Below are 23,466 nucleotides of genomic sequence, written 5' to 3'. Positions count from 1 at the left end.
CATTTAAGACTGAGATGAGGAAGAATTTCTTCACTCAGAGGGTTGTGAATCTTTGGAATTCTCTGCCCCAGAGGGCTGTGGACGCTGAGTCTTTGAGTGTATTCAAGGCTGAGATCGATAGATTTTTGGACTCTAGGGGAATCAAGCGATATGGAGATCGGGCGGGAAAGTGGAGTTGAGGTCGATGATCAGCCATGATCTTATTGAATGGCGGAGCAGGCTCGAGGGGCTGTATGGCCTACTCCTGCTCTTACTTCTTATGTTCTTATGTTTCCTACATTACAACAGTGACTACACTCCAAAAAAGTACTTCATTGGCTGTAAAGCGCTTTGGGACGTCTGGTGGTCGTGAAAGGCGCTATAGTCTTTCTTTTTACATTGAAGTTTCTCTGCAGTACTCATGGGATTGGGGTAATATATTAGCATGGATAGAGGATTGACTAACTAACAGAAAACAGAGTCGGGATAAATGGGTCATTTTCAGGTTGGCAATCTGTAACTAGTGGGGTGCCGCAGGGATCAGTGCTGGAGCCTCAACTATTTACAATCTATATTAATGACTTGGATGAAGGGACCGAGCGTAATGTAGCCAAATTTGCTGATGATACAAAGATAGGTGGGAAAGCAAATTGAGTGGAGGACGCAAAGAATCTCCAAAGGAATATAGCTAGGCTAAGTGAGTGGGCAAAAATCTGGCAGATGGAGTATAATGTGGGAAAATGCGAGGCTATCCACTTTGGTAGGAAAAATAAAAAAGCAAATTATTATTTAAATGGGGAGAGATTACAAAATGCTGAGGTACAGAGTGATCTGGGGGTCCTTGTACATGAATCACAAAAAGTTAGTATGCAGGTACAGTAAGTAATTAGGAAGGCAAATGGAATGTTGGTCTTTATTGCAAAGGGAATGGAGTTTAAAAGTAGGGAAGCCCTGTTACAACTGTACAGGGCGTTGGCGAGACCACACCTGGAGTACTGAGTACAGTTTTGGTCTCCTTACTTAAGGAAGGATATACTTGCATTGGAGGCAGTTCAGAGAAGGTTCACGAGGTTGATTCCGGAGATGAGGGGTTGTCTTATGAAGAAAGGTTAAACAGGTTGGGCCTATACTCATTGGAGTTTAGAAGAATGAGAGGGGATCTTATTGAAACATATAAGATTCTGAAGGGGCTTGACAGAGTAGATGCAGAGAGGATGTTTCCCCTCATGGGGGAATCTAGAACTAGGGGGCATAATTTCAGAATAAGGGGGCATCCTTTTAAATCAGAAATGAGGAGGAATTTCTTCTCTCAGAGGGTCGTGAATCTTTGGAATTCTCTTCCCCAGAGAGCTGTGTAGGCTGGGTCATTGAATATATTTAAGGTGGAGATAGAATGGTAAGGGAGTCAAAGGTTATGGGGAGCGGGCAAGATCAGATCAGCCATGATCTTATTAAATGGCGGAGCAGGCTCGAGGGGCCAAATGACCTACTCCTGCTCCTACAACTTATGTTCTTATGTACAGGCCAAGGAGCTGGGAGACGCAAAACTGTTACTGTGCCATCCTGATGGGAGGTTATTACTGTAGCATGACAATTTTACATAGGCAGTTCTATTATAATTGTAGACAAAGGAACCTATAATAGGAAAAAGTTAACAAACACGTGACAAAAACTTGGCAACAGGAAGTACGGTTCTGTAGACAGGAAGTGCCTAGAGATGTAAGATTTTTAATATATTATAGTTATAATGAAGAATCAATAAACGGTAGCAAGTTAGGACAGTGATTCAACCTTGCCAGTTCTGGTTCCATTCTTACACCATTCTAACGTGTAATATCAGCCTAGATTGTGTTGGGTGGCTCATCAGTGACAAGGCATGTAGACTCAGGATTATTGCTAGACAAATGAAGAGGGAAGTTAGAAGAATTTTTTTCTCACAGTGGGTTATTAGAACATGGGATGCTTTACCGTAAGTGGCTGTTGAAGTAGAGACAACAACGTTATTTAAAATAAAACCAGAGAAGGATTTGAGAAGTAAGAATATAAAAGGGCGTAGGGAGAAGACAAAAATGGGATTAGAGTAGCTAGCTCCAGCACAGATGTGATGGGCTGAACGGCCATCTTCTGTGCTGTTATTCTGTTCATAACCTCTCAATTAAATCACTGTCTTTTGATTTAATATTGTCCGACCATTATCAATACCCATTCATAGAAGGGGAACAATCTATTTTGCCTCTTACTCCACTGTGCTATCTGTCACCAGTAACATTTGGTTTACATTAGCCCATTGATGCTATGTAATACCATCTTGTGCAAAAATATTTTAAAATTCTCTTGCCTCCCCTTCCAGCAGAAGTGACGGAAAGCAAGCAAGTAGCCTGACATATTTAATGTGCAAAAACGCCTGGCTTTATGCTATTTGAACAGCAGAGGGTGCTGGATCCTATCTAAACAGTGCTGTGATGACTCCTCCATTTAAATGCACTATTGTCTCAGGTATTTTTTCCCCACCCCCGATATTCCAGTTTCATTTTACAATATTAAATCCAGACAGAGAATGAGGGACAGCGGGAGGTGGTATCCTTTTCAGGTGATATTTGAGAGGAAATTCAGTGTTACAAAAAGAAAAGCCTGTCAGCAGAAGTTTTTTGTTTGCATTTGTTCAGTCAGTCTGTCTAACCAACAGACCCCAGCCTGAGTCTGAAGAGCAGAGCGAAAATCGGCAGGAAGAAAAAGCAGCATGTTAAGCCAGCGTTACTCCTGCGTATTAAGATCACCCGAGGGAACAAATAGCTGAGTTTTAAAACTGGAAAAAAACAAAGACAACACATCCCAGCCAGCAATCTTCAAAAAGTTAAAGAATAGTTTCTGCAATGTATTTTGAAACCCGATTGGCCACATGACTATTCACGGGTACCAATCTGGCCTTTCATGCGTAAACCCTGCACACCTTTGAGCCCCCTCTGATAGCAGGTCAAAATGGGCTGGTAACACACCGTCCCGCTGAGGCCCCACAAACAACAGCCCCAGTGCAACTAGTGCCAATCCTTCACAGCCACCCTTGTACGGGAGAAAGAGTAGCTGGCACAGAATTATGGGGAATTTTTTTTAATGTATTTGTTCATGGAATGTGGACGTTGCTGGCAACCTACAGGGAATTGACAGGGTGGATGCGGAGAGGATGTTTCCCCTAGTGGGGGTATCTAGAACTAGGGGGCAGAGTTTCAGGATAAGGGGTCGCCCATTTAAGACGGAGATAAGGAGGAATTTCTTCTCTCAGAGGGTCGTGAATCTTTGGAATTCTCTACCCTAGAGAACCCACAATCTTCTAACTCAGAGGCAAGAGTGCTACCCACTGAGCCATGGCTGACACGGTGTCACCTTCCTGTTGTGTATGACTTGGTACAATTCTGCCTGTACCCACTCGGCCATTGGGGGAGCTTTCTCAATCCTTCTTTGTTACTAGAGGATGCTCCCTCCAGCATTGTTACATAGAATTACAGCACAGAAACATTGTCCCCTCAGGTTATTAGGTAAGACTATTACGCAGAACTGAGTGCTTTCTCTCCAGTTATTTGATTCAGGCTATTGTGATCGCTAAGAGCTCAGCACTATTTTACATTACAAAGGTAGGCTCCTTTCAGTTGCATAGGTAGCAAACAATGATGCAAATGAGCTGAGTTTAAGCCATTTGGTTTTTCTGCCCTGAAGCGGCTGGCTCCTGCTGGCACACACTTCCACAACGCCAGTAGCCCATCTTGCACAGGCTGATTTTCTTTGTTCTCTCGAGCACTGGGTTCCTGACACCTATTGTAGCAGCCCTACCAACACTGCTCTGGCTGAAATTGGCCAACTCGGCACAGAGCAGGAATCACCACCTTGTGTGTGACTTGGTATAATACTGCCTTTACCTACAAGGCCATTGGGAGAGCTTTCTCAATCCTTTGCTACCAGAGGATGCTCCCTCCAGCATTGTTAAACAGAATTACATCGAAGGTACAGGACAGAAACAGGCCATTCAGCCCAACTGCTCCATGCCGGTGTTTACGCTCCACACGAGCCTCCTCCCACCCTACATAATCTAACCCTATCAGCATAGCCTTCTATTCTGTTCTCCCTCATGTACTTAGCTAGCTGCCCCTTAAATGCATCCATGCTATTCACCTCAACCACTCCCTGTGGCAGCGAGTTCCACATTCTCACCACTCTCTAGGTAAGGAAGTTTCTCCTGAATTCCTTATTGGACTTATTAGTGACTATCTTATAATTATGACCCTTATCTGAGGAAGGGTGTTCTTGCCATGGAGGGAATGCAGCGAAGATTCACCAGACTAATACCTGGGATGGCAGGAATGACGTATGAGGAGAGATTGGGTCGATTAGGCTTATATTCGCTGGAGTTTAGAAGAATGAGAGGGGACCTCATTGAAACGTATAAAATTCTAACAGGACTAGACAGACTAGATGCAGGAAGGATGTTCCCGATGGCGGGGGAGTCCAGAACCAGGGGTCACAGTCTAAGGATAAGGGGTAAGCCATTTAGGACAGAGATGAGGAGGAATTTCTTCACCCAGAGAGTGGTGAACCTGTGGAATTCTCTACCACAGAAGGCAGTGGAGGCCAATTCATTAAATATATTCAAGAAGGAGTTGGATATATTTCTTAAGGCTAAAGGGATCAAGGGATATGGGGAGAAGGCAGGGACAGGGTACTGAATTTGGATGATCAGTCATGATCTCATTGAATGGCGGAGCAGGCTCGAGGGGCCGAATGGCCTACTCCTACTCCTATCTTCTATGTTTCTATGACCCCCTGGACTCCCCTACAAGTGGAAACATTATCTCTACATCTACCTCATCGAACCCCTTCAGAATTTTAAAGACCTCTATTAGGCCACCCCTTCTCTTTTCTAGAAAGAGGAGCCCCAGCCTATTAAACTAGGTATTTGTGGGGGGGGGGATTCCTCATCATTGATGATCATTGTACTGATCTCTTTATGGCCAGAGGGTGAGGACTCAGCCCAACCAGGAGTCACTGGCCTCAGACTTTCCTATTCAACAGCAAAACAAATGTTGATTTACAAACAATCTGCACACCAGGACCCTCCAGAATTAATTGTTCTAGACTTTACTATTCCAATGCACTCCTGGCCGGCCTCCCACATTCTACCTTCCGTAAACTTGAGGTCATCCAAAACTCGGCTGCCCGTGTCCTAACTTGCGCCAAGTCCCGTTCACCCATCACCCCTGTGCTCGCTGACCTACATGGGCTCCTGGTTAAGCAACGCCTTGATTTTAAAATTCTCATCCTTTGTTTTCAAATCCCTCCATGGCCTCGCCTCTCCCACTCTCTATAATCTCCTCCAGCCCCACAACCGCGCCCCCCCCGCCGAGATATCTGCGCTTCTCTAATTCTTATCTTGAGCATCCCCGATTGTAATCGCTCCACCATTGGTGGCCGTGCCTTCAGCTGCCAAAGCCCTAAGCTCTGGAATTCCCTCCCTAAACCTCTTCGCCTCTCTACCTTGCTTTCCTCCTTTAAGACGCTCCTTAAAACCTACCTCTTTGACCAAGCTTTTGTGCCTCCTTATGTATCTCCTTATATAGCTCGGTGTCAAATTTTGTTTGATAACACTCCTGTGAAGTGCCTTGGGGCGTTTTACTATGTTAAAGGCACTAGATAAATGCAAGTTGTTGTTCTTCTTCTTCACTTGTGACACTTGGCTGCATAAAATTATCTTTTGGATTGATTGACAAGTGAAAAGTCGAAGCCTTAATGGATCTTGGGTTTCACTATGGCACCGGTAAGTGTCCTTGTTTTCCTTCCCAGGTGATCAGCGAATTTGAAGCCTCACCAGACGCATTCTATTACCGCATTCCCAACCTCAGCCAGAACCGCCAGTACAGCATCTGGGTCGTTGCCATCACCGCAGCCGGGAGGGGGAACTCCAGTGAGACCATTACCGTGGAGCCACTAGCCAAAGGTAATGTCTGAGAGTGGCACTGGTGATATTTAATCCTTCAGCTGTCTGATCAAACCCCCATAGTAACACTCTGTGCTGTGTGATTCTATGATTCCTTATTTTCTTCTGTTGTCCTTAATTTGTAAATACGACGCCCCCCCCCCCCCAACCCCCCCCCCCGTGCCTAAAGTCTGTACACGGCAGGAAAGCGTGATATTACCCTCCCGACTATTTTAACGCATGTAAGAAACTGAGAAGTGATTTATTCTCCCTAATGCCCTGGTGCATATTTCACGTTTATACTCTACTCCACTGGATTTTAAGTCTCCCACCCCGTGCATGATACATACCCTTCATTTTAGGCCACGGACTGTAGGAAAGATTTTAGTACTTTAGATCCACTTTTGGCTCCATTGCAGTAATTCACTTCAATCAGTGCGATTCACAGTGATAAGATTTTGGGTTGCCAGGAAGATGCATTTTGAACCCAATTAATTCTGCTGATGTTGTTTATCCTTCCTCCCCTCCATCCCCTGCACCCCCCCCCCGCGCCCCCCCCCATGAACCTTCACTCTATGGTTAGATGAAAGGCGTGAAACGCAGGTTGAGATTTTAACCCTTGCTGTTGTGGTTGTCATCAGCACCGGCCCGGATCCTAACGTTCAGTGGCACCGTGACAACACCATGGATGCGGGATATCGTGCTGCCCTGCAAAGCGGTTGGAGACCCGGCCCCTACAGTCAAATGGATGAAGAACAGGTAAACAGGGAGTCTACACCTGTATAAGAACATAGGAGCTGGAGTAGGCCATTCGGCCCCTCGAGCCAGCTCCGCCATTCAATAAGATCACGGCTGACCTGATCTTGGCCTCAACTCCACTTTCCCGCCCACTCCCCAGATTAAAGCTAACTTCTAAATAGTTAGCTTTAATCTGCACCAAATCAGCTATGAAGCCGCAACAAAGGAAGCACTTGGGTGGCACAGCACGTTTGTGCACCCTGAGGCGTTAAGGTAATGAGAACTGTGCAAATGCACTTCCTTACGCAATGAGTCTCCCGAGACCAGCCTCGCTTATTGTCTTCCTGGGCCACTCAGAAGCGATTCATGAAGCCTTGGGGGCCACATATCAAATTAAATCAAGGTCCCCATTAATCTGCGCACATCTCAAGCTGCTGGTACTAAACTGACCTTGTGATTTAGGATTTATTCATCAATCAGACAAAGGGGGAATTTTAACCCCCAAAAACGGGTGGGTTTGGGCCAGGTGGAATGCTTAAATGTTTAAAAATCTGAATCCCGACCCCCAGCCTGCCTCCAGCCCTCCCACCTCTGGTTTTAATGGGGATGGGGTGGGGGTGGGGGGCGAGCAGCCAATCTGCCCCCAGGAGGCTGGTTGGCAATTTAAATATTATAATGAGGCTGCGTGCTTCATATTTAACCACTATTTTAAATTTAACCCCGGACGGCCGAGTTTTCTGGGCCTCAGGAAACCCGGCGGCTAAAGGGAGGCAAGGACTGCTGGATCCAGGAGATAATTGCCTTTCCACTTACCTGCTGCAGGTACCAAACCCCACTTCACCGGACCCCAAAATCGGAGAACCCCCTTTGACCTTTCCAATCTCCCCTCTGACACTTCTGATTGCCTCCCTGCTCCAGCCTCCAATCTTGCCTCTAGCCTCTGCTCTCCTGCCCTGCTCTGGACCCTGATCTACCTTCTGGCCTCCCATCTTCCCCCCCCCACCCCCCACCCCTTCTGGCCTTTCTGATCTCTCTCTCCCTCCTCTCTGCTCCCTGACTGCAGTGAGGTGCCGATGGCATACCCACCCCCCGCCCCGACAACCAGCAAGCCTCTCAATCTGACTGGCTGCGGCCGGGAAAGGGAGATAAAAAATCCCAACCCCAACCCACCACCAACCCTCCCACCTTTGGTTTTAATGGAGGCGGGATGGGGAGACCTGTGCTAGTGGCCATTTTATAACTCATCCTGTGGGCTTTATACATGTGTGTTTTCTTGATGGTGAGCTATATCACTGTTTCCCGACCTCAAAGCAGCCCCCCCAACTCCCTCCCCACCTCTGGGTTAATATCCAATAGTGCTAAGAACAGCTCTTTCCAAAATGCCCTGTCACACAAAATTAAAACAGGACAGATCCTAAAAGGGACTTATGCATTAATCATTTTTTAAAAATTCATTCTTGGGATGTGGGCATCGCTGGCAAGGCCAGCATTATTTTGCCCATCCCTAATTGCCCTTGAGAAGGTGGTGGTTAGTCCATGATATTTCTTTGTAGCAGTTTGGTACAAGTGAGTGGCTTGTTCGGCCGTTTCAGAGGGGCAGTGAGGAGTCAACCACATTGCTGTGGGTCTGGAGTCACATATAGGCCAGACCAGGTAAGGGCGGCAGATTTCCTTCCCTAAAGGACGTCAGTGAACCAGATGGGTTTTTATGACAATCCAATAGTTGCATGGTCACCATGACTGAATCCCAATCCCTCTGGTTTTAATGGAGGCGGGATGGGGAGACTTCCAGATTTATTTAACTAACTGAATTTTAAATTCCCCAGCTGCTGTGGTGGGATTTGAACTCACGTTTCTGGATCATTAAGTCCAGGCCTCTGGATTACTTGTCCAGTAACGTTACCGCTATGCTACCGTACCCCCAAATGCACTCATTTCCTGTTGTCCTCAACTACAGTCGATCTACTAACTTTGATGAGCTGAACCAAAACTTTATCTCATGGTTTGCACCGCCTGTGTTGTTTGTTATTGTGCCTGGTCAGATTCACACCCTTTTTCTCTCTGGTTTAGCAACGGAGCGCCGGCCCCGGTTCTGATTGATGGGCGCCGGAGCAGCTTTAACAATGGAAGCTTTGTCATCCGCACCGTAAAAGCAGAGGATTCTGGGTACTACAGCTGTGTGGCGAGTAACAGCTGGGGATCAGATGAAATTCTCCTCAACCTGCAGGTGCAAGGTGAGGAGCCTTCAGTAGAAATGGCATCCATTTTATGGGTTTTTTTCTTTTAGCTTCACAAATGTCTCCCTTCCTCTGCCGCAATTGTGGATTTTCGTTGGGAGTGCCGGTGCTGGCGGCCATTCTATAACTCGGCCCGTGGGCTTTGTACATGTGTCCTTCCTTGATGGCGAGCTATATCCCCCTCGAGGGCTATCGCAGCTGAGTCCGATACTGTTCTCGCTGGGTGTCCGCGCCGCCCCGCTTACCAGAATGGGCCACTGGATAATGAGCTGAAAATGGGAACTGCGGCTCATTCTTTTTGCTCCTTAGCTCAAAGGCACTGAGGACAATTATAATATTCCAACTGCGGCCCCGTCAAAGATCAAACCAGGGATCAAACACAAGGCCTCTGGTCTACATGGCTCAGTTCCACAACGCACGGTGAATTTACTCCCCATTTATGTTGGAGCCAATGCATTCAGGCAACTATTAGGATACCTTGATAACCATCTAGCAGTGTGTAGCTATAATTTGATACGGTAGACGACTCCATACAGGTGTCCCATCACTGAAATAAAAGCAGAAAATGCTGGAAACACTCAGCAGGTCAGGCAGCACCCGTGGAGAGAGAAACAGAGTTAACGTTTCAGGTCGATGACCCTTTGTCAGAACTGGAAAATGTTAGAGATGTACAGTAACAGGTTTTAAGCAAGTACAGAGGCAGGGAAAGGGGGAGGGGAGGAAAGAACAAAAGGGAAGGTCTGTGATAGGGTGGAGGGTAGGAGAGATTGAATGACAAAAGAGATGATGGTGCAAGGCAAAAGGGAATGGTAATGGGAGTTTCATGACCCCGAGCTTCCGGTCGCCTGTCACTTTAATTCTCCGCTCCACTTCCACTCTGACCTCTCTGTCCTCAGCCTCCTGCATTGTTCCAATGAAGCTCAACTTAAGCTCGAGGAACAGCACCTCATCTTTCAATTAGGCACTTTACAGTCTTCTGGACTCAACATTGAGTTCAACAATTTCAGACCATAACCTCGGCCCCCATTTCTTCGGACAGCGGGTGCTGGTGCTGATCCTGCTATTCCCATTTACACCTCCTCTAGACCCATCTTTTGTTTCTTTACTTGTCCCATTAACACCCCCTTTTGCCTTGCACCATCATGAACTCTGTTACGTTAACTCACCCCACAGATGCTGCCTGACCTGCTGAGTATTTCCGGCATTTTCTGTTTTTCTATTTCAGTTTTCCAGCACCCGCAGCATTTTGCTTTTGCTCCATCACTGATGGTGATAGAACATGTCGAAACTATGGAGCAGACCCAAACTGAAGCAACAAATGGACATTCAATGGGACGTTGTGCAAAAAACATCTAGAGCCAAGTTGACGGATGTTGAGTGGTGGGAGCTGAGATTACATGGAAGGCAGGAGCTTCTACATGGGGAAGGGGGCAATCCGAGTGTGTTTAAGATGATTAAAGGATTTGATCGGATAGATATAGAGAGAAACCATTTCCTCCAGTCGGGACATAACCTTAAAATTAGAGCCAGGTGATGTCAGGAAGCACTTCTTCACACAAAGGGTAGTGAAAATCAGGAACTCTCTCCCCACAAAAGGCTGGGGGTCAATTGAACATTTCAAAACTGAGATTGATTGTTTTATTTTTGTTAGGCAAGGGTTATGGAACCAAGGCAGGTAGATGGAGTCAAGATACAGATTAGCCATGAACTAATTGAATGGTGGAGTAGGCCCAAGAGCCTGATGGCCTACTCCTGTCCCTATATTCCTTCCTATGTTTCTAGAAGCAGACTCATTCTGGAATTCTCCCATGCACCTTTTCTCTTAATAGGACAGAGAAATTAAAACTGTAGCAATACTTTCAGATAACTCAAGGCAGCTGGATAAGGGGAGCGCAACCTCAGGGTTGTGAAGGGTAAGTTTTGGAAAGACATCAGCAAGTATTTATTGATATAGAGGGTGATCGATAACTAGAATGGGTTACCAGGAAGGGTGGTTGATGACTGGCCACTGGACACACTGAAAAAAACGCCTCGATGCCATTAAGGAAAGACAGCATAGTTGGTGTGCTTTGAAGGGTAGGATCAAATGGGTTAATCGCCTTATTTATTTAAATCTATTTTTTCATATTGCACTCTGGCTGTTGCATCAGTGGCATTGAAAGGCCTTAGAGATGTTTACCCACCCAATATGTGGATAGCATGTGGTACAAGAAGCCCCAATTACAGAAAAGGGGCATAGTAACTGGGTAGGGGGGGAACTGAATGGCACACTTGGGCCTAATATTCAGGCCTAAGTATTATAGAAGAGACTGACTCTGCTGATATCCAGCTGTAAGATCAACTCGGTTAGATGAGCTTTTTGTGAATATAACTTCACACATTTTTTTGCGCACATCAATGTGAGGGATGTTATTGCTGGGGAATGGAACATTTCAGGCACCCACTATCAAACTCCCAGGTCAGGTTTAGCACACATTACCTTTGTTTTGTGTCAAAACAATAAAGCCGCAGTACGCTCGCCGGCCTCGATGCTCAAGGATTGATGTCAGCCTTTTGGATTTGATTGGGTGAGGCCTGCAGTCGCCATGCTGGGCTTCGAAAGTTATGTCTGGCTGGTTGAAAGGGGATCATTTTAACCCAACTCGCCGGGCGGGAATCCCCCTCACGGGATCGGGTGGAAAGCTGGATTTCCACCCGGCTCAATATTACTCAAGTTGTCTTCAACAGGGAAAACCGGGCATGTGGTAAAACCAGCCTTGCACTCGATCTCGTCTGATTCCCGATGGGCGGGTTAGTTTAAGCTGCCCCCAAATTATGTTTGCCTCATACACACAGTAACGTCATCATCAATTCTGCTTTCCTATTTCGTCATTTTCCCTGCTGCTATGCTGAAATTTAGGCCGGAATTTTGCGTGGGGGGGGGGGGGGGGGAGGTGAAAAAGTGTATTTTTCCCCCAGTGGGTCGGGACCCCGCTGTGAACCCGCCACCATGTGCCTTTCCTGATGTCGGGTCTGTCAGCGCTGAGCAGACCCGACGCGCAGCAGCGAGGGACCCAATTCAGGTAATTAGTGGCTTGTTTAGAGCCACTTAAGAATGATTTACAGCTTACCTTTTACATTTGACAGCTCACCCACAGGGTCCACGCTGGCCATGGACCACATCTGTCAAGCTGAGGTGGGAGTTCAGTGGCCATTGAATCAGCTGTTGACAGCTTCAAATGTACAGTAAAAGCTCCCACCTTACAGAGATATCTTCCCTCAGCCACAAGCTCTTCCTCACTGCATTTCCACAACAGATTCAGCGTGCTGCAAGTCTTTACACATGTCTCCATCCAGTCTGACCTCATTACTTCTCTCACCATTGACAGATCGCTTCTGTCATCTCTACTTCACCTGCCATCTATTCCATCAGCATGAGTGCCCTTTATACTCACTCGCCTTGATCTTCAGAATTCCACCATGATCAGCCCCAACACCAGCAGCACCAGGCGCATCAACAGCACCAACAACAACACCAACCTTCTCTGCAATCACAGGACACAGGGCATCAGCACCCGACCACATTGCTGCCCGGGACGCCAGGGATGGCCTCACCATAGGCAGATTTACTTCATTTGACGCTGTACACCCTGGCTGCCACATGATGCGCCAGGTTGGCACCACCCCACGCCAACATCATAGGCATCCCTACAATGCCCAAGCCATTCCTTTCACACTCATCACCGGGGGGTAACGTTATGTCTCACCATTCACTGCAACTCACTAAGCCACTTCCAAAGGTGCACACAAATCTGCCCGAGAACGCAAAGTGTGGAAAATAAAGATTTAAATGTTTGACACCACATTAACAGAAACTTTACATGAACATTGGCTAAAACACCCAAGTGGCTACCCTTATGTGTTGTTAGTTGATGTGATTGGACTAGGATGAGGGTGAGTGTGAGGGGTGGCTAGTGAGATGGGGAAGTGATAATGTAGATAGAGAGGGATGGGTGGAGGTACAAGGTAAGTTGGTGTGAGTAAGGATGTGCAGGAGTAGGGTAGGGAAGGCAGAGTGATGGGGATGTGATGAGAGGCACAGCAGGATGAGGTTGAGTGTGGCTTGGCAGTAACGTTTCGTGATCTACTGAGATCATTGAAAGGTTTGCAGCATTGCACCCAGGTCCTCCTGATGACATCCCTGCTTGTGTCCTCCTGTGCAGTGCGCAGTCAGGCTGCGTTGATCTCCTGGGCAGGTCTCTTCCACCCATCGGAAGAGAAGAGGACCTCCCTGCGTGCTGTGACTCCCTCCATAAGCATGTAGAACACTGACAGCACAAATGTCAAAATAAATTGGGACATGGCCCCTTTTACGGAAACCATCTGATGATGCGTCATCAAATGACATCACCAGACCCGCTTCTAATTGGCCGGGTGATGCGCTATCAATTACTCATAAAAGACTGAGAGTTAGAAGAGTAACTAAAGGCTTTTATTAACAACAGAATGGAGGTCTGCCTCGAGTGGTCGACCGGTCCAGGATACAAAGGGCTGGGGAGCAGTCACCTTTATACTAGGACCTGTGGGAGGAGTCAGCCGAGGCATGTCCAGGCATGTACACAGTGGAATACAAACAGGACAAACAGGAATACAAACAGTGGTTTACCACATTCACCCCTTGTTTAAAATTGAGTCCGGCGGGGTGAAGTGTATTAAAAGTTAGTGTATTGGAGTCTCTCCGGAGGTCTTGTCTGCCGCTGTGATCGGCGTGGCGACGGCAGGGGTAGTGAAGCTTTCGGCGTCGAGTCCAGCGTAGGCTGTGGCACAGGCGTGTCGTCCTCGTAGATGTCGAGCGGGTCGCGGGGCCCAGGCCTGCCGTCTGCTGGGGCTGGATATCGGATCGTGGGGGGGGGGTGGTAGTGGGTAGTGGGTTACTGTGGTCCCCGAGGGTGCAAGGTCTCTTATGGAGACTGTGTCCTCCCGCCCGTCCGGGTATGCGATGTAAGCATACTGGGGGTTGGCGTGGAGGAGGTCGACCCTCTCGACCAGGGGGTCCGTTTTATGGGTCCTCACGTGTCTTCTCAGTAGGACCGGCCCTGGGGACATCAGCCATGGCGGTAGCGATGTCCCTGATGTGGACTTCCTTGGGAAGACAAACATTTTCTCATGAGGGGTGGCGTTAGTGGCAGTGCAGAGCAGTGACCGAATAGAGTGGAGCGCATCGGGGAGCACATCCTGCCAGCGGGAGGTTGGAAGGCCCCTAGACTTTAAGGCTAGCAGGAAGGCCTTCCAAACTGTCGCATTTTCTCTTTCCACCTGTCCGTTCCCCCGGGGGTTGTAACTGGTGGTCCTGCTTGTGGCAATACCCCTAGTTAGCAGGTACTGACGGAGTTCGTCGCTCATAAACGATGAGCCCCGGTCGCTATGGATATAGCTGGGGAAGCCGAACAGGGTGAAGAGGTTGTTCAGACATTTAATGACCGTGGCACTGGTCATGTCCGGGCAGGGGAAGGCGAACGGGAAACGGGAGTACTCATCAATAATATTGAGGAAGTACACATTGCGGTCGGAGGAGGGGAGAGGCCCTTTAAAATCAACGCTCAGGCGCTCGAAGGGGCGAGTGGCTTTTATCAGGTGGGCCCTGTCTGGTCTATAAAAGTGTGGTTTGCACTCAGCGCAGACTTGGCAGTTCCTGGTCATGGTCCTGACCTCCTCAATAGAGTAAGGCAGGTTGCGGGCCTTGATGAGGTGGAAGAACCTGGTGACCCCCGGGTGGCAGAGGTCATTGTGGAGGACCCGTAGTCTATCGATCTGCGCGCTGGCGCAGGTGCCACGCGATAGCGCATCCGGGGGTTCATTTAGCTTCCCGGGCCGGTACAAGATCTCGTAGTTGTAGGTGGAAAGTTCGATTCTCCACCTCAAGATCTTGTCATTTTTGATTTTGCCCCTCTGCTTGTTGTTAAACATAAAAGCAACTGAACGCTGGTCAGTGAGCAGGGTAAATCGTTTTCCGGCCAGGTAGTGCCTCCAATGACGCACAGCCTCCACAATTGCCTGGGCCTCCTTCTCAACAGCGGAGTGTCTGGTCTCCGGGCCTTGGAGGGTTCGTGAAAAGAAGGCCACGGGTCTCCCCGCCTGATTGAGGGTAGCGGCCAGGGCAAAGTCGGACGCGTCGCTTTCCACCTGGAAGGGGATGGATTCGGCCACTGCGTGCATGGTGGCTTTGGCAATGTCCTCCTTGATACGGTGGAAGGCTAAGCGGGCCTCTGCCGTCAAGGGAAAAGAGGTGGACTTGATCAGCGGACGGGCCTTGTCCGCATAGTAGGGGACCCACTGGGCGTAATAGGAGAAAAACCCTAGGCACCTCTTCAGGGCCTTGAGGCAGTGGGGCAGTGGAAGTTCCATAAGGGGACGCATCCAGTCGGGGTCGGGGCCGATGACTCCGTGTTCCACAACACAGCCAAGGATGGCGAGGCGGTTTGTGCGGAATATGCACTTCTCCTTGTTATATGTCAGGTTTAGGAGTTGGGCGGTGCGGAGGAATTTTTCGAGGTTTGCGTCATGGTCCTGCAAGTCACGGCCGCAGATGGTCACATTGTCCAGATATGGGAAAGTGGCCTGCAACGCATTTTGATCTACCATCCGGTCCATCTCCCTTTGGAAGATGGAGACCCCGTTGGTGACGCCAAAGGGAACCCTAAGGAAGTGATAGAGGCGGCCGTTTGCCTCAAAGGCAGTGTACTGGCGGTCCTCAGGGCGGATGGGGAGCTGGTGGTACGCTGATTTCAGGTCAATGGTCGAGAAGACGCGGTACTGCGCGATCTGGTTGACCATATCAGCTATACGGGGGAGTGGGTAGGCGTCCAGCAGGGTGTAGCGATTTATTGTCTGGTTGTAGTCGATGACCAGGCGCTGCTTCTCGCTGGTCTTAACGACCACAACCTGGGCTCGCCAGGGGCTGGTGCTGCCCTCAATAATCCCTTCTTTCAGGAGCCGCTCCACTTCGGTTTTAATGAAAACCCTGTCCCCGGCACTGTATCGCCTGCTCTTTGTGGCGATGGGCTTACAGTCGGGGGTGAGGTTAGCAAACAGTGGTGGGGGGGTGACTCTGAGTGTGGAGAGGTTGCACCTGGTGCGCGGCGGGCAATTTGGAAGCTGCTGGCTGCGGACTGTGAGTGGGGGTAGGGGTCCACCGTACGCCATCGTAACACTTTTAAGGTGGCACTGAAAATCTAACCCCAGCAGGACGGCAGCGCAGAGGTCAGGCAGGACCAGAAGTTTAAAATGATCGTACACGGTCCCGTCTACTACGAGTGTCACCACGCAGTAGCCGCCGATGTCCGCCGACTGGGACTCGGAGGCCATAGAAATCCGCTGTTGCGCAGGCAGGACTGGGAGAGAGCAACGCCGCACCGTGTCGGGGTGGATGAAGCTCTCCGTGCTCCCAGAGTCAAAAAGGCAGATTGTATCGTGACCATTTACCTTAATGTCCATTGTGGAACTGGCCAGTTGGTGCGGTCTCGCTTGGTCCAGTGTAACGGATGCCAGTGTAGGGGTCGGTGTGTCGCTGCGGGTATCAGATGAGGCGGTGTCGGGGGCCTGCTGCGTCCCGGCTGTCGTCCAAGATGGCGGCGTCCATGATCCCCATGTGGCTGGAGGCGTCCAAAATGGCTGCTGTACCGGTGATTCGCACACGGCCGGGGAGGTCCAAAATGGCGGCCCGCATGGCCCACACGCGGCGCTGCTGGGGTTCGGGGTGGCTTTGGCCCTGCAGACGCTAGCGTAGTGTCCCTTCTTCCCGCAGCCCGAGCAGATCGCGTTTTTCGCCGGGCAGCGCGCTCTGGGGTGTTTTGCCTGGCCACAGAAGTAGCATTTCTGGCCTTGGGGCACTGCTGTCTGGCCTTGGGACACTGCTGCGGTAGTTGGGCCGTTGTTGGGGTGTGGCTGGGGTGGCACGGCGCTATGAGGCGGTCCTACCGTGTCCCAGGCTGTCATTCCCCGCGGCGTCCACGGTGCAGAGGAGTAGGCATCCATGCCCTGGTAGGCTGCATCCAACGATAGTGCGAGTTCAGAGGCCTTGTTGAGGTCGAGGTTACTCTGCTCCAACAGTCGCTGTCGTGTGTAATTGGATCTGTGGCCCGCTACAAAAGCGTCCCGGATAAGTTCCTCTGTGTACACGGCGGCCTTTACATCCTTACAACCACAGGCCCGGCCAAGCACAGACAGTGCCTGAAGGTATTCCACGGTCGATTCCCCAGGTTGTTGTTTACGACTCCCCAGGAGGTGCCTGGCGTACACTTCGTTCACTGGGCGCGTGTACTGGTCCTTGAGGAGCTTGATAGCATCCGCGTACGAGGTCGCGTCTTGGATGACCGAGTACACTCGGTGGTTCACTTTGGAGGTCAGGACATCCAGTTTGTCCTCGTCCGATTTGATTGCTTCGGAGGCGGTCAGGAATTTTTCGAAACACTTAAGCCAGTGAGTAAACTTGGTGGATGAGTCCGCCTCCCGATGATCTAAGTCCAGGCATGCTGGTGTGAGGATCTTCTCCATTATAAAATTGTTGTTAATAAAATTGATGCGCTATCAATTACTCATAAAAGACTGAGAGTTAGAAGAGTAACTAAAGGCTTTTATTAACAACAGAATGGAGGTCTGCCTCGAGTGGTCGACCAGTCCAGGATACAAAGGGCTGGGGAGCAGTCACCTTTATACTAGGACCTGTGGGAGGAGTCAGCCGAGGCATGTCCAGGCATGTACACAGTGGAATACAAACAGGACAAACAGGAATACAAACAGTGGTTTACCACACCGGGAAACGCGCTGGGTGGGCTTAACAAGCACATCAGACCGTACCTTTCAAGAAAAGCTTTGCCCCAGCAGCTGTAAAGATTTGTTCAGAAGGCTTGGTTTTTTGCTCTGCGGGTGGATACTTTAACCTAGAATGGGGCCAGGGTGGGTAACGCAGGAACTGCTGTGACTGTTCGCTGAAAATATAGACTGCGCTTCTCACAGGGATTCAACCCTACATACCTACAGCTGGGTCAGGATCCCTCAAAACACATAAAGAAGGTCTGTGCTGTCCCTCCTGTACTGGAAAACTCCTCCTTATTCAACTCAGGTATTCAGTAAACCTCTTGCTTACTTTCCAGTTATTGCACTCATATTTTGGAACATAAGACGTAGGAGCAGGAGTAGGTCATTTGGCCCCTCGAGCCTGCCTCGATCATGGCTGATCTGATCTTGGCCTCAATTCCACTTCCCTGCCCGCTTCCCATAACCCTTGACTCCCTTATCGTTTTATTGAAGCCCACTGATGCGCTATCAATTCTAATAAAAGGCTAGGCAGAGTTCAGAACAACAGGCTTTTATTAACTACTGAATTGCACTTCAGACAGATCAGGACTATGCCTCTAGTGGACGACCGAATGCCAGGAGCTGCCATGCGGCCGCTCTTATACTCGGTAGCCCAGGGGCGGAGTCAGCTGAGGCATAGTCAGGCACAACAGTGAAACAAGAGTGAACGACAACAACAACAACAACAACAGTGAACACAGTGAACTACAGTGGTTTACCACACCCACTACATATTCTTCCCAGTAATCCAGCTGCAATGGTTGCATTTAAGGGGAGGCTAGACAACAACATGAGTGAGAAAGGAATAGAAGGATGTATTGATAGGATGAGATGAGGTAGAGTGGGAGGAGGCTCGTGTGGAGCATAAACACCGGGCACAGACCCGTTGGGCCGACTGGCCTGTTTCTGTGCTTTAGGGGATGATTTTAACCCTACTCGCTCAGCAGAAACCTGGCGGGTAGGCAGTTAAAAATCGCCCTGGCTCTTACCTGTCTGAAAAGCCCCTATGATCGCAACACCTGCAATCTTAACCTGCTCTCCTGAGCAGGCGACAAGGACACGCACCCGGAGCCCACAGGGTCCTTCTTTACATATGCATGTTGCGGCCCAATGACGTAATTGAGACCCAACGGTAATTTTAACTCGGGCCTCAGCGGGGAATCCACCCGGAGTTAAAATTGGGCCTTAAATTGAATGTAATTCTTGGTTTGGTAGTGACCCGTTACATTGCCTGTTGGTTGGTTGAAATTTGTTGGGTTGTACCTGATAATTTGGCCTGGCAATATCTCAAGACAAGGAGGCAGGAACCCTGGGGGAAACAAACCTTTGAAGGTTTGAAGCCTTTGGCTCTGATGTTGTTAATGAAATGATATATGCTTGAGTTTTTAATGAGAATTGACACTGGCATTTTCATGCAGCGTTAACCCCTGCAAAAGGTCACTGTCACTTCCAATTACTTATGTGCCCGCAGTGACATACGGCAAATGGACAGAACCTTGTTAAATAATCCTGAGCTAATATTCTCTTATTATCTTGTAATATAATTATCTCAGAACAAGAAAGATTAGAGTTTAGAGACTGGGCAGGTAATGATGGAGTTTTTATTATCAAAGTTGGCGGTTAGATCTATTGGGAATTGTGGTTATTGGATACATAAATATCTCAGAATCATCATATGCTGATGTAGATTTGCTAGGAGTGCTGGATGCCATGCCTGAATTTAAGATAAAGTATATCTAGATTACACACAGGCTGGAGTGTATAACATGTAGGGTAACAGACAGGCTGGAGTATGTAACCTGTAGGATAACAGACAGGCTGGAGTATATAACATGTAGGGTAACAGACAGGCTGGAGTGTATAACATGTAGGGTAACAGACAGGCTGGAGTGTATAACATGTAGGATAACAGACAGGCTGGAGTATGTAACATGTGGGATAACACACAGGCTGGAATATGTAACATGTGGGATAACACACAGGCTGGAGGTTATTACATACGAGAGAACGCACAGGCCTAGATTTTTCTCTTCACAGGAAGCCCGTTAGCACTGTGGTGGTGCGGCCTTTCCACCAGGGTGCTTGTGGCCCTGCACTGCCCCAGGAGGGATTTTTGGGCTCGGACTCATGGTAATGTTCTTGACAACCTACTGGTGGTATTCCCGTCTGCACCAGGGAGCCCACCTTGGGTGGGGGTAGAATATGGCTGGGTCCGGGCATGGGAAATGGAGGCCCACTTCTGCTTCTTAAAAAGAAATTAATTTGTGGGGTTGAGGATGGTAAACGGTCATGATAATCAACAGGGACGGGAGGGATTTATATTATAAATCCCTTCTGTTGCCATTGTGTCGTGGTTATATTACTGGACTAGTAATCCAGAAACCTAGATTAATAATCCAGAGAATGTGATAATGTCTGGGTAAGACCCTCACCTGCTCTCAGCAGATGTCATCCTACTGGGCCTATCGGGCCGCTTTGGGACGAATTCCCTGGGAGTGACTCCACACATGCCATCCAAATGCTGGAGTTCCAATGAGGTGGGCAGAAGAAGCGTCCCCTAACTCTGCCCCTGCCCCACTTTACCCCCACCTCCCCCCGCCCCTGGCTCCCCAAACCCAGTTTCTTTCCCTGTTGTCATGGAGTGAAAACCTGGTGAATCTTGGTCACACCCGCAATTATGCTCTTCCCCCCCCCACTCCCCCCATCACTTCCTGTTCTCCTTGTTTCACGCAAGTCCGGTGCTAAAATACCTTGCATTTTGTTCGTAGAGATGTGAATATTGGGAAAGACCAGCATTTATACTCAGCAAGAGCCACATCATTTGCAAACTTGTGAGGATCAAAAGTCCAATTGGCAATGTGCTCGCACTTCATCGCTGTCTTTGATACTTTTTTTGCCCAGGGTTAACGTACGTGTAAAAAGATAGCACACGCACAAACCCAGTGCGAGCACATTATGTGTCCGTATATAAGGTTAACTGATTGGACTTCCTACCTTGTGCGCTTGTGCTTGTTTTTAAGAGTCATTTTGCCTCAGGATAGGTAATATTTTAAACCATAATGAGATACTTGCCAGCCCCTTGTCACTGGTCAATCAGTGGTATATTAGCCATTCGACTGCTGATCGTTGAAGCTTAGCAAGGTGGATCGTTTTAGTGCTTAGTCTAACCCTGTTTCCACACTTTTCTGCCAACAGTCCCACCAGACCAACCACGTCTGACTGTGTCCAAAACAACCTCGAATTCCATTACTCTTTCCTGGATACCTGGAGACAATGGTGGGAGCTCCATTAGAGGTAAGGATGCCCATCAGATGTGCTGCAGATCTGTAACGGCCACAATGTGCCTCCACCACGGAGCTTATTCCATTAGAGCAATGCTACTTGACATGAATCTTGTCATTCATGTGGAAATGACTTATGAAATAATACTGGGCGGCCTGCTGGTGGCGCTGTCCAGGGAGAGTATAAATACTCGGGCATGGGCCCAGCTTGCTCAGGACATTCTTTAACAGGGACTAGTGAAGGACACAACTAGATCTCCATGTTGTAAAACAGTTGATTAAAGCCTTGTTTAATCCTCAGACCAAGTGCCTAGTAGTTTTCTTATGTCACTACTCACTAACTTACATTGGAAGGCCACAATCCCAGCCAACGCCTTGGCCAGGGGGCCCGCTCCCTTGAATGCTGTGGCTCACTCTACCATGCAGCGATGGGCTATGGTTATACACCTATGAGTCGCAGACCTTTCAGCTCTTGATTTCACTGTCAGTGGAGTTCAGGCACTTCACCTAGGAAGAGGAAAAATACCTGAAAGGTTATTTTTTTCCTTTATGTTTCAAGTTAAAGAAAACCTCTTGTGCACAGTTCTGGTCTCCATATTACAAAAAGGATATAGAGGCACTAGAGAAGGTGCAAAAACAAGATTTACAAGGCTGGCACCAAAACTGCGAGGTTATAGCCGTCAGGAAAGGCTGAACAGGCTGGGGCTCCTTCCTCTAGATAAGAGAAGGCTGAGGGGTGACCTGATAGAGGTCTTTAAAATTATGAAAGGGTTTGATAGGGTAGACGTAGAGAAGATGTTTCCACGAGTGGGGTGACCCAAACTAGGGGTCATAAATATAAGATAGTTATCAATATATCCAATAGAGAATTCAAGGGAAACTTCTTTAGCCAAGAGTGGTAAGAATGTGGAACTCAGTACCACAAGGAGTGGTTGAGGTGAATAGCTTAGATGTATTTAAGGGGAAGCTAGCTAAGAACATGTGGGAGAAAGGAATAGAAGGATATGCTGATAGGGTGAGATGAAGAGGGGGTGGGAGGAGGCTCGTGTGCAGCATAAAAGCTGGCATAGACCAGGTGCGTCGAATGGCCTCTTTCTGTGCTGCAGAGTCTACGTAATTCTGTTTTAAACTGGCATTCGAAACCAATCGTGATTTCGTAAAATTATTTTTCTTAAACTTTAACGCACCAGAGAAAAATAGACCCGTAAAACCAGTGGCTGTATTTTGAGATGTGTTAATACTGTCTCCAGGTGGTGAACATTCCACAGCCAGGCTGTGAGTGGAGGCCAGGGGTTACATGAAGCAGCAGGCCTGGCGAGGGCACAGGGTGGCAGCTCACAAATGGCAGCAGGGCGGGCTATGGGTGGCCAGTCCTTGGTGGGATTTTAGGTTGACCATTGAGCAGAGTTCGACCAGTGGTGTCAATCTTGTTGAACAGCCCCTTCACGATGCTGCGACCTGGTCAATCAAAGCACAAGAATGAAATGATGGGGAGGGAACTCAGTGAAGAGCTGAAGATTAATCAGCTCATGAGAATTGCTGCCGCAGCTTCCAGCAATCTTGTGTGCCTGCTAGAATTTTGATTATCTCCAAGTGAATACATTTATAGTCATTGCTGCGGAGCCCTCTTGTTACCAGACCCAATTCCTCAGCTAAATTTATCAAGTGGAACTCCATTAAGTGCAATAGTATGGGGCTGAAAGAAAAATCTGTCATAATAAGGTTGGGACATACGAGAGCTAATTGCCGTAACATTGTAAAGGAATCGGGAAACCTTTGGCCCTTTTTTACACTAAACCTTGGTTTCAGTGATGGATCTGTTGATAAATGCAATTACTTTTTCATTTCTCACAAGCCAACCTCTTGATTTACTGATCGTGCGTACGCAATGTCTTCCCCTTAAGGTTACATCCTGCAGTACTCCGAGGACAACAGCGAGCAGTGGGGCAGCTTTCCCATCAGCCCCAGCGAGCGTTCGTACCGGCTGGAAAACTTGAAATGCGGGACGTGGTATAAGTTCACCTTGACGGCACAGAATGGAGTGGGACCTGGACGCATCAGTGAAATCATTGAGGCTAAAACCCATGGGAAAGGTACTTGACGCTTTTTGGCAATGGCGAAAAATATATTTCTATTCAACGGTCGGTCTTATTGCTTGTTAAAGTAAGGTGCCGCTCTTCCGATGACCTAACAGTAAAAACAGTCTGCGCTCCTCCAATTCTGGCCTCTTGCACATCCCCCATTTTTATCGTTCCACCATTGGCAGCTGTGCCTTCAACTGCCGAGGCCCTACGCTCTATTCCCTCCTAAATCTCTCCACCTCTCTACCTCTCTCTCCTCCTTTAAGCCTACCTCTTTGGCCAAGCTTTTGGTCAGCTGACCTAATACCTCCTTATGTGGCTCGGTGTCAAGTTTTGTTTGATAATCGCTCCTG

The 23,466-nt window shown here is 48.5% G+C and overlaps 1 protein-coding gene across 1 annotated transcript in view; it reads left to right on the top strand.

The window, feature by feature from the left end:
• Window positions 1–23,466, top strand: part of LOC147107845 (cell adhesion molecule DSCAM) — a 745,787-nt gene that overhangs the window by 640,223 nt on the left and 82,098 nt on the right. Inside the window, exons 21-25 of the mRNA XM_086007196.1 lie at window positions 5,809–5,962; window positions 6,583–6,700; window positions 8,750–8,913; window positions 20,947–21,045; window positions 22,937–23,125. Coding sequence (XP_085863322.1) covers window positions 5,809–5,962; window positions 6,583–6,700; window positions 8,750–8,913; window positions 20,947–21,045; window positions 22,937–23,125 — 724 coding nt within the window. The remainder of the gene's footprint in view (window positions 1–5,808; window positions 5,963–6,582; window positions 6,701–8,749; window positions 8,914–20,946; window positions 21,046–22,936; window positions 23,126–23,466) is intronic.

The sequence above is a fragment of the Somniosus microcephalus genome, chromosome 14, assembly GCF_052327205.1.
Source record: "Somniosus microcephalus isolate GS21.2 chromosome 14, FLI_Smic_1.0, whole genome shotgun sequence".
NCBI classification, from domain to species: domain Eukaryota; kingdom Metazoa; phylum Chordata; class Chondrichthyes; order Squaliformes; family Somniosidae; genus Somniosus; species Somniosus microcephalus.
Note: the sequence above shows the minus strand (reverse complement) of the source record. Positions and strands in the feature narration are given on the sequence as shown.